General features: G+C 39.4%; 1 protein-coding gene across 1 annotated transcript in view; it reads right to left on the bottom strand.

Moving 5' to 3' along the window:
* Window positions 1-1170: 1170 nt before the first annotated feature.
* The window catches only part of ntrk1 (neurotrophic tyrosine kinase, receptor, type 1), a 31751-nt gene continuing 21212 nt past the window's right edge, over window positions 1171-11709 (bottom strand). Inside the window, 3 exon segments of the mRNA XM_055047193.1 lie at window positions 1171-2743; window positions 8723-8881; window positions 8969-9209. Coding sequence (XP_054903168.1) covers window positions 2558-2743; window positions 8723-8881; window positions 8969-9209 — 586 coding nt within the window. The 3' untranslated portion in view covers window positions 1171-2557.

The following is an 11709-nucleotide window of genomic DNA, read 5'->3' as shown; positions in this document are numbered from 1 at the left end:
CAATATTCTCTGTGCGTACATTATGAGATGAGGTGAAGGACTGAAAAGAAAAGTTTCCTGCTGCAAAGCTCTAATAGGACTTCCATTTTAAAAATGGCCTCATTTCCAGCTCTTATTATCCTCCATATTCCACATCCAACCAGGGTGGAGCCTCGAGTGCTTATTAAAAAAGCTTCATTCTGAAACCACAAAGGGAGCCCTTAAGGAGACCAGGGACAAACACTACACTCTGTTCTAATCCTATCTGGCCTGAATCTGCTTGTAAGACACTAGAAGAAACAATATGCCAGACACGAGTCCTCCAAGTGTTTTTTTTCACCAGATGCCCCCCATCTCTCCATCCTCCCCCTTGTTCACCAGGGAGGAGGGGAGAAAGGGATGATACCATTACTCACAATCCATTACCCCTCCCCAGAGACGCTCTGCATACTGAGTGGTGGAGGCGAGATTTTTATTTTATGCATTTTTTGGAAGGTGTTTGTTTGCTGAGGGGGTGACGGTAAGGCAATATGAAACATGATTATTTCTTTTCAATAACCGTCTGCTGAGCATCCCATGGAGACGTCGCAGGTTGCTGATTAGTTCGTCAAAATAAGCGAAGGCTCCTGAATAGCTTGTTAAGATGCCGAACTTTAAGTACAGACAAGAGCACAGATCATTATTCACTGTGAAGAGTATCTTAATGATGGATTGACCGATGCACAGGGACTCTGATGCTTTTTTTTTCAAACTTTATTTTTAAGGCCAGACAAGATACAAAGTGCTGGAGGAACAATGAAGATACAGCCTGAGTCAGAAGTTTACGTACACGCAACATGAGGATCAACGTAATTATGTGTAAACGAAATAATTTAATTTTTAAACAGTGGAAAGATAGTAGAACATGCAACCATCCTGATTTAAATGGAGGTCATTTTATTGGGCTTGGATTGGTTTTCCAAGCATTTTCAGCAGGGTTGAGGTTGAGGATTTGGGAAGCCGTTAACATGAGTTTGGACGTGTGTGTGTGTGTGTGTGTGTGTGGTGTGTGTGTGTGTGTGTGTGTGTGTGTGGGTGTGTGTGTGGGTGTGTGTGTGTGTGTGTGTGTGTGTGTGTGTGTGTGTGTGTGTGTGTGTGTGTGATCTGCGTCCGCATTTCAACACTGCAAAAACACAAAATCTTACCAAGTCATTGTCCACTTTTTGTTTTTGCTAAGTATCTTAATACACTTGAAATAAGACAAAGCTAATTCCCAAGTAACTTTTAGGCAAGAAATATGAGCTTGTTTTAAGCCAATGATTTCTTATTATTGAGAATATTTCACTGGAAAATTATTTCACTTACAAGACATGTTTTCTGTGCGGTAAGTAAAAAAAATTGGACAATGAAATTAGTACTTTTTAAATGAATATTAAGAAATTATTGATTCTAAATAAGCTGGAAAGTCACTTGTAAGTTGTTTTCTTACTTCAGATGCACTTAAGACATTTGCTCTAAAAACCAAACAAAAATATTTGGTGATATTTTGTGTTTTTGAAAAAAATTAGGGTGAATTTCTGAGCTTGATTACACTTGAAAAAGCACAAATTCAAACATGTGCAACTAAATGTTTTATCTGAGCCAGGGACTGATGGAAAAAATAAAAAGCTGGTTGGTTATAATAAATCAAGATTAATAATGCATGCCCCCAAAATGTGTATGTAAACTTCTGATCTCTTCTGTACATAAATGCGACACTAATACAGAGTATATACGTGTAGTATATACATGTAGTATTTACATGAAGCGCTGCAGTGGTTTGTTCACCTGATCTTGTTTTTTTTCTCCAGTTTCACTTTCAGCGCCATCTGTCCCTCCTGGAGTCGCTCTTTAACCCATCTGTTGCCTCTCAAACCATCTTCCCCCCACCATCTCGCCCTCTTACCGGATTTCACTGCAGAGCTTTGATTTTTTTTTTTTTTTTTACTTTCTCAGTCGCATGTTAAAATGTTGCTAATTTTGAAGAAAAGGCCAGTGTGGAGTGTGTGTCGCAGGTCAAACCGCTGCTGATTGGAAATGCATTTCTGTCCACATTAAATGTAAACATGGGGATTAATCTCTCCACTTCATACCCAACTATTTTTTTTTGAAAAATAAGTATATGATACAGACAATTTGACACATGAAAAACATTCTTTCATTGGGTTTTTCTTATTTACATTTACATGAACCCCTCACTCAGATAAGTTACACAAATACCTTCCTGCTGCATCCAAATCCAGAAAACATTTCTTTTTTTTTTTAAGCTGCAAAATCTTCCGAAATCCTCATTTTCAAGTTACACTTTTCATGCACATCCCATCCCACTGATCCCACAGCAGATAAACTTTTTAACACTTTGGTAAACATTTGACATTTTTCCAGAGCAGCTCAGGGGAGAAAGCAGGACTCTGAGTCGAGTAGAAATGGGGCAAAAAGCTCATCTCCAAAATAGAAATAAAGCCTTAAATGAAGCAAAATCAGCCGATTACAGTGACCAACGTGAATCCCAACGCTTTGAGTCTTTGATTTCTGCTCCCCGGCTGCGTCTCGGCCCGCTTCAGCCCAGGATGTCCAGGTAAACGGGTGGGTTCTTGACCAGCTCCTGCAGGCGGCTGTGGATGTCCTTGATGACCATCCTCTGCTGGGGCTCCCGCTGCCAGCAGCCGTGCATCAGCAGGTAGACCTCCTTGGGGCAGGTGCGGGGCCGCTCCAGCTCCCGCCCCTGCGTGATGCATTCAATGGCCTGTTGGGACGGAAAAAACATTGACTGATTCAATGAAGAATGAAAAGGACAGCATGAAAAGCGTTTTTTGATTTTTGCTTTAAATGAGTAATTGTTTTTCACAAACTTGGGACAGACTCATAAAACTAACAGCAAAAATTTAAACATTTTCATAGAAAGTTTAGTGGAAGGAAGAAGTGTGTTAGGGAAAGGCGTAACTGCAACTTTGAGAAGATTTTCAAGAAATCCTTTTTACTTTATGAAATGAGTGAAGTATTTTTCTCTGTATTCTGACTATAAAGCTTTTGTTCAGTAACAAAAAATATCACTTTTTTTAAATAAACAATTTTAATTTCTATACTTAGGTTTTAAAATACAGACAAATGTAACATTTTGACAGAAAAACTGATGAATATGTTTTCTTCTAAGTAGAAAAAATGCCCATTGTTTTTAAATATATATTGTTGGTCCTGTTAACGTCGTTCTGTCCAGGAATTTCAATGCAATTATTCAATGAAAAACTGAAAACTGCTAAAGTCTGAATTTGTTATATTTATATTTTAAAACATTCTTTAGCAGGTGAGGTTGATTCTGTTTCAAAGAAGGCCATCCATTTTCTCAGCGTTTTTAAGAGAAACAGGCCCACAGCATCACAGAGCCTCCACCATGCTAAGGAGTGGGCATGTGGGCAGTTTTCATGTTAACCTCCCCTGGACTGTTCGTTGGTGAAAAGCTGGATTTTAAAGCACAAAAGTTCCAACAGATTTCACTGAACTTCACATGTTTACATTTGTGATGGTAGAACTTTAAAAAAATATTTTCCTGCCTCAAAGAAACTGATGACGTGTCTGGGGGTTGCTTTGCTGGTAATAAACCATCATCCTGTGTAAAACAGGCCTTTGTGTCACATTATATTTACACCTCAGGGAAACAAAAAGTCGTGGGTTAACAGTTCCTACATATTGAGCAGTTTAAGAAAATTAATAAATTAGAAACATGGAATCTTATAGGAATTATTAGAGGTAAAAACTAGCAGCAGCACCAGAGTATAAATGTGCTCAAAGTAAAGCCTAGATCATTCCAGTGATATATTTTTATTATTCTAGATGTTTTTTAAGGTCATAAAGGCTTTAAAATCTGGAGTGTTTTCTGTATTTACAGTGTTTTAACCAGGCTGGCTGATCCCTCATGTTTCCTTGTAGCCCCAGCAGGAATAAATCAGCAGTGCTCTTATGTATGGATCCAGTGAATGTATTGATTTACCCGCTTTTGTGGCAAGAAATTGAGACCACAAAGCTCGGTGTCAAAAAGGTGTCTAAATAAGCTCAGTGTTCGGGAGCCGAGCCCCACAGGCAGCTGCGTATTCAGGCCAGAACCTCAGCTTTGTGGTAAAAGCTCTTTATAAGAGCTAAAACAAACAATTTCCAATGTTCACTTTTAAAAGAACAAGTCAAACACAATAATCTTCATCACTGCTAATGTCACAGCTCGACTCTGCCGACACCAAATGATCAAATCTAATTATGTTTTCCAAAGGAAGAATGCAGAGAGAAAAACACCCATGATGACTTTGGTCCATAATCAGATTATTATTTTTGTGACAACTTTTGTGCCTCAATCTACAGAATCAAGGCCTGCATGGGCAACTCTGTAAGAAAGATAACGTTTCCACTACAGAGAAACTTACATCAACTCCAACTTCAACTTCAGCAACATCTTTATTTTCTAAGCACTGAGGAGACACAACTGCATTCAGCTCTGCTGCCAGCTGCAAAGAGCTTAGATCATTTAGTCTCATGACAAATAAAAAAATCCTCTTTCAGTTCTAAAATTTACAAAAGGTGATCAAAACAGCAGCAAAACAAAAACAACACATAATACCATATTAACAAAAACCTCAAATCCAGCAGCTTCGGTTTGCATGTTAAAGTTCCTGCAGGACAGTTAGAAACAGGCAGAAAAAGTAAAACTTATGTATTAGATTTAGGTTTAAGTTTGCAAAGGTCCATCTGCATGAAGCTGAAGACTTCTGAGATCCCTGGACATAAAACACGGCAACATGTCTGGAGAAACCCGAACAGCCTCAGGCCAAAGGAAAGCACGGAGGAGGAGGGCTGGTGATCTGGTGATCCCTAAATCAGACAGAATAAAAGCACCTGGACACCCGGCAGTCCTCAGTTACATTCACACAGCAGGTCTTCTTACATTACAGCGTTTTGCTGAAATCCTTTTTTTTATGTTTACATGGTTACTAATTAAATGCAACTGCAATCAAACTTCTCTGTGAGCGATTTATCTCCCCATCACTGCGTCTGTCGCTCATGGCGGCTGAAAATCCACAAGATCGTTCAAACATCAGACGCTTTGAAATCTGTCACTTACATTTGAGCTTTTTTTCTTATTGTGTGCTTTTGACAACAACTGAAGGCACTTTTAGCTTTGTTGTCCATGTGACAAAGAAAACATTTCTATTGTGTTCTATTCTGTTCAAGTATCGCATATGGAAGAGGCACAAATCAGGTGAAAAGACTGGAATTGTGCTGTGAGAAAGTCAGACATGGGCAAAAAGAATCGTATTTGGGTCGAATTTCCCGGAGCATGAACTGCTCTATAGAACAGAGAAACATGGAGTCCAATATGCCACATCTGTTCACACAGAAACAAATCCACAACAGATGAAAAAGAAAAGAAACAAGATGTTGCAATGGCCCAGTCAAAGTCCAGCCTCAAAGTGATTGGAATGATTGGACAGAGCTGTGCAGAAACTGAAGACTCAATAAACTGAAGCAATGTTGTTAGGAGAAGTGAGCCAAAACTAGAGAGACAAATATTTTGATTTATTCCTCCAGCTTAGTTCTGGTCTCATCTATAAAAACTCACATCCTGTTTGAAGTCACTCACTTCCTGCCATCTGGAAACTTAGAAAAGTAGAAGAACCTCAACAACCAGAAAACTATTCATTTCTTTAGACTGCCTGACTCCAAACTCAGAGCAGAAAACACAAACAGTCTCAGCCAGTTCAGGATTGATCTTTCCTTACATATCCATTATGAACTGTTCATGTTTTCTTATATGTAATGTTTTGAACAATGCAAGTTTTGGAACAGCACACAGCATCCTCTTGCTGCTTTCAGCAATGTCCTATTTATCTGCTTTTCATTGTGCTGCGTCGCTTTGTGCTGCGTCGCTTCATTCCACTCCACTGCTGCAGAACCAACAGAAATATATCTTTATGTGTAGCAGGTAGCCTGTAGTTTTCTGGATCCAGCTCAGTACAATAGAGGGGAAAAACAGAATCGTCTATTTACGGAGCAGACAATCACATTTAAAAGCTGTGAAGTTTTCGAGCTGATTTGTTCTGTAGGACCTGTGATGATGTTTGCTGAGAGGTTTATTCAGACAGAATAAAAGACTCGGCTTTTTCAAAACCGTCAAGGTTTTTGTTTGTCTTAGTGAGGAATGGTACAAAACATCAACAACACACACAAGCCAGTAACCAGCAAACATCCCATAAACAGCTGAGAAAACCGACCTTTTTCTGAGCTCATTAAAGGCATCATTGGTTCTAATTAGCCAATCAAAATCAACAAACGGATCTCCAATGAAATAGATTTTCTGACAGTCATGTGGCATGAGCCAAGGTTCACATCAGTCAACGTGTGCACCTTTCTCACAAAAAATAAAATACAGGTTGTTTGCAAAATGAGGCTGAAAAATCGCAGTTTCAGCTAAAAATGTCTGCACTGCTCTAATGTTTCCTGCCTCCCTAAATCTAGCAGGTTTTGATTATTAAGTAATGAAAAACATTGTTTAATTCTGAGACTGTTGAACATCAGTGTCTGCTAATGTTTGCCTCTTTAGCATGTAGCGAGTGTCCAGCACCATGGACAGCAGCACCTCTGGTTTAGATTAAGACTTCTCAATATCTGGAGTAAATTGTTTTTCCACAGAGAATTAGCAAATTACTAATGCTACCTTAAACATCAGCTTTGTTTCCTTTTGGGTTTTTTCTCTCCTAAAGTGTCTTTTCTGGTGGAAATCATCGTCTGATCTTCTGTATGGAAGAGAAAACACTCTCGGCTTGGTGCTTTGTTCGTCTCTCTCTTCCCTGGTTGGAGACATCGATAGAGTAGTTGAGGCCATTAACTCAATGAAGTTAGCTTTTCCATATCTAAATTTGAATCTCTCCGCACTGAGCTGATAGCAATAATAATTATGCCATTCTTTCTGATGGGAAGGAACTATTCTCAGGCGAAAGGTTCCTGGCTCAACCCATTAATGGAGCTTCAGTAACTCTGTACATTATTTTTCTCAGAAAGTTTAAGAAACTTTAATCAAACATTGCAATCAACAAGAAATTTTTCAATTCAAAAACCCTTTTTGCTGCTAAATTATTGAATAAATAGACATATGACGTCAATAACAAATATATTAGTTACTGTAACCATCAGCTTGATGCAAAGTGCTATTAAACCCACTCAAAGTTCACATGTTGCTGCTGCTACATGTTTAGAATTGAGATGCTATTGTAGGCTTGAATAGCTTTGCTAATAGGCACTAAACTTTCTGAATCCAGACTTCCTGCCTCACCAGTTTTAATCTTTAGAAGCAACATTACTCTGTACAGATCTGTGTCCATTAGCAGCGACGTCTGGGACAATCGAAGCAGCCAGTAACTTTTGCAGAGTCTGGTACAGTTCACGGCTTCGCTCTGCTCAGTGAATGAAGCACAGTGGAGGATCTCCACCTGACTCTTCTTACTGCTGTTAACCTTTGCCTAATTAAGTGAGCAGAAGACGCCCGTCACCAGAGCTACTTCACACCAAAACGAGCCGTCAGTCAGTGGGGCTCATGGCTGAACACTGAGACTCCTGAGGAGCTGCTGAAATGCCTGCTGCCGCCACGTCAGGTTGGGGTGATTTATCTCCGTCGCTCAGTATTTAGGCAACATGATAATTTCACCTGTCCCTCACCAGGCGAGACAGATTAGGATAATGAGGTTACACCTTATTGGCATAGGGCAAAAATGAAGCCAATGAGATTAGAATCGAGTGCAGAAGAAAAGTGATCCACCCGACTGTGGAAAGAAGAGCGGCTCCTGGCCTGTAATAGCACCGCTGCGGTCACAGTGGAGACCCACTTCTTGGTGCTTAAGCTAAAAAGGCCAGACTGGACCGCCCTTAATTACTATGAACTTATTGATTAGCTCAAGAGTGCAGAATATGTAAGGCTGCAAAGGGCTGACAGGTAAAATGATGAGAAAAACAGTCCAGACTCGGGTATCTGTGCTAATATGAGTTAAAAAGTTCATTTAAAGAATAATAATTTGATTAATTCAAATCAAAACATGTACAGTAGATGCTGGTCACCATCAGAGCTGAAATGAAAGTTAAAGTTACATGGAATTATTACAGGCATTAAGAACTATGGGACGCTTCTTCCAGTTCAAACTGTTTTTTCTTTCCACTATCACCATGTTCTTGTTAAGGAGGAGGGATTGCTGCAAAGTGAATAAATACCTTTTTGGCAATAAATTGGACCCCTGCCTATTTTGTGGATTTTTTTTGTGCAACTTAACTCCAAATTATTCACAGAAAAGTCACCTGTTTCAAGAATTTTTTGTCTTACATACATATTGTAGTATGTATATATATTTATGTTTCTATCAGCGACTACCAGACATTTTACCAGATTTGGTGTTTTACCTCTGGAAGCATAAAAACCACTATCAGCAGTTTGGAACTGCAAACAGTTTAAGGGGGAAAAAGCCTAAAACAATACGTGGTTACTGGTTTTACTGGGGATTTTTCCAGTTCTTTTAGGGATAAACTAAGACACTGCTTGTGTCATTTGAGCAACAATTTTCTGTTTTCATCAAAACCAGAACAACACAATTTAACTTCAGTTTTAGAGTAAGAACTGAAAATAATTTATATGAAATATATTCCACCGAACTGAACATGAAAAGTAAAATGTTCCAATAAAAGTAATTTTAATCACCTCACTGTTGGACAGCTGGTACCAGGGTTGTTTGCCGTAGGTGAAGATTTCCCAAAGAACGACTCCAAAGCTCCAGATGTCGCTCTCCGTTGTGAACTTCCTGTACATGATGCTCTCCGGCGGCATCCAGCGGATCGGAAGCATCGTACGTCCACCGACCTGAGGATGAGGGCGTCCATCCAACCAAACACTTAACCACACAGAAGAAACGTCAAAGGAAACGTCTGTGGAGCTCTGGACACGTACCCGGTAGTAGTCTGTGCTGTAGATGTCTCTGGACATACCGAAGTCTCCGATTTTCACCACCAGGCCTTCTCCCACCAGACAGTTGCGTGTGGCCAGGTCGCGGTGGACGAAGTGCAGCGACGCCAGGTAAACCATGCCTGAGGCGATCTGGGCGGCGATCTGCAGCATTTGGGGCAGAGTCAGCTGCCCCAGCGGGGGCAACTTGGACTCCTCCAGGATACGAGCGTCCGGCCCGTGAGCTCTGTGGGGGAAACAGAGGACAGGTGCCGGCTATTGTTATGCGTATGTCAGTTGTTTAAGTCGGCAGTATTATACGATTTAAACAAGCATATCTGAGTAACTATGTTAACTTAAGTTGCTTTATAAATGCAATTAATATTAAATATGATTTTGTAATTTAGTGCCTTGAAATTGGGTCTGAAACGCTTTCACCGCATCACTCCTGTTAATCCTTTAACAATGTTTTTTTTTTAATCAGAGATTTACTGATTAGTAGCTCTATAATGCCACCAGCTGCTTGCTAACTGCTGTCGGCTAGTCTGAAGGAGCTGAATGGGGGAGTCGCTGCTTCATTTCATTTGAAAAAGGTGATGGGGAACAACTTCACTCAGCTTCATGGATGAGTAATAAGTGAACCGTTTTATTTAAAAGCTTTACAATAATTTAGAAAATGTGAAACATTTTAGATTATTCACACAAAGAATGGAGTTTTAAACTCTTTATTGCCATTAATTATGGTGATTTTCTGCTTACAGATCAAGAAAACACGACATTCAAGAAAATCATAAGAAATATCGGAAACAAGGTTGTTCCTTTCAAAATCTGACAAACGAACCTCAGCTGTTCTTCAATGCACGATGGAAACCTGTATATTAAAACACAATAGCTACTGTTATATGTTTGTATTTCAAGAGCGGAACATGAGAGCCGTAATAAATGCAGACAAGGTCATGTGGGCCCACATGGCTGAAGAACCTGCAGGTCCTTGTAGTGATTCATCTACTATTGGCTGTTTATGATTATGAAAACACTCAGATTGGCCTCTCAGCGTATTTGTAATTACGGCACCAACCTTGGGTCACCTGAGGGACAATGACCTCAGCGAGCAATCTGCAGATTGAACACTTTCAGTCACATCCAGTCCGAGCCCCAGGAGTGTGACAGACGTGGCCAGCACCACCGCGCCACAATAAAGCCATTTAAAGCCAACGCTTAATAGAAAACACGAGGCTTGTAATACGCCCACAATTGATTTGCAATAATGTAATTCAGAGATGCAGAGCACATTAACGCGCTGTTGTTTCTGTGGATCATGAACACCCACTCTGACATCCAACTGGCTAAATGAGCAAATCACAGCTGATGTGTCTCCATGTGTCATCAATCCATCCTAATCTCTCTCCTCTCCATATTACAAAGGAAGTTGTCTATACAATCACTATTAGTTTAAAAGGCAGGTGGCAGGGTGGGAAAGCAGCTGCAACGTGGGGCTCTCAAAGAACTCACCCACTCTGTTTTCTGGAAATGTGATTTCGAACCGTCCCTGAATATATATCTCAGAAAAAGCCTGTGTGAATGCGCACACGTGTGTGTGTGTGGTTTTGGGGTTTTTTTGGCGTGTGTTTTCATTTCCAGTTTGTCTCCTGTGCAGGACACCCGCCGATCTGTTTCAACTCAGATACTTCCTCAGATTGTTTCCAAGATGCAGTCTGAGCTCTGATTGGTTCACTTCCCTGCTTTCTGAATTTTTAAATAAAAAAATTCAAAAAGTTTTATTATCAATTACAGCAGACTTTTCTGCTTTAGCTCAAATATTTTTCTTTTTTTTTTATCAGTGTTTCTTTATACAGAAAAATCTTCTGAAGATTAAAGTTCATCATTTTTATTGATACCATTTCGCTAATAATGAAACTGCCCTCGGCCTTGACTTGTTCTGAATCACATCCTGGAGCTCCAGGTTTATTTAGCTCACACATTATGCAACCTAACATGAACCGAGCAGAGAAAATGATATTCCATCACTCTATCCTTGAAGCATAAAGAATCTGCAAAAGATAAAGATGAGCGTTCTGGTTCTGGAGTTTTTCGTCAAGAAAAACAGCAGTCTGCAGAACACTAGACACACTTAGACTTTCTATTTCGTTTCATGGCTCTACAGAGACAGTTTCTTCCCCCATAAACACAATAAAAACCTAACAGCCTGTGAAGTCATCAATTCTTTTGGGAAACTGAAAAAAACGTTTGCACAATAATCCTTCTCTATTTCTTTCATTTATACAAAAATAATTGCTACAAATACATACACATAATGTCCCTAAAGCCTCATTTTTATTTTGATTAAAGTTTTATATTTACAATTTATGGATTTACACTTGATGATTAGTAAATTTCAAAACTATTCTGGGTCACCTGAAAAAAACTTCAGCCAGTATTTGGCATATCTGCATTGCTAAAACACAAAATTGACACAAATTCAGATTCAGACACAAATTAGCCTGATTGTATTTGGTATATTTGTTAGATTTTCAGTTTAAATATGAGATCAATGCACCAGGATCCTCAGGATATTCAGATTCAACTAAAAAAAAAAGAAAAAGATGAAAAAATTTCCAGTTTTTCTTCCATCCAATCCGGATGTCACGAGAAAGTAGACGCTGCTCTTCAAGGACTTAAAAATAAGACAGAGGTTGTTTCTACTATTTAAGGAAAATCTGAATATTACAACAAAATATGGAAAAACC

The sequence above is a fragment of the Poeciliopsis prolifica genome, unplaced genomic scaffold, assembly GCF_027474105.1.
Source record: "Poeciliopsis prolifica strain line A6 unplaced genomic scaffold, Auburn_PproV2 SCAFFOLD025, whole genome shotgun sequence".
NCBI lineage: Eukaryota > Metazoa > Chordata > Actinopteri > Cyprinodontiformes > Poeciliidae > Poeciliopsis > Poeciliopsis prolifica.
Note: the sequence above shows the minus strand (reverse complement) of the source record. Positions and strands in the feature narration are given on the sequence as shown.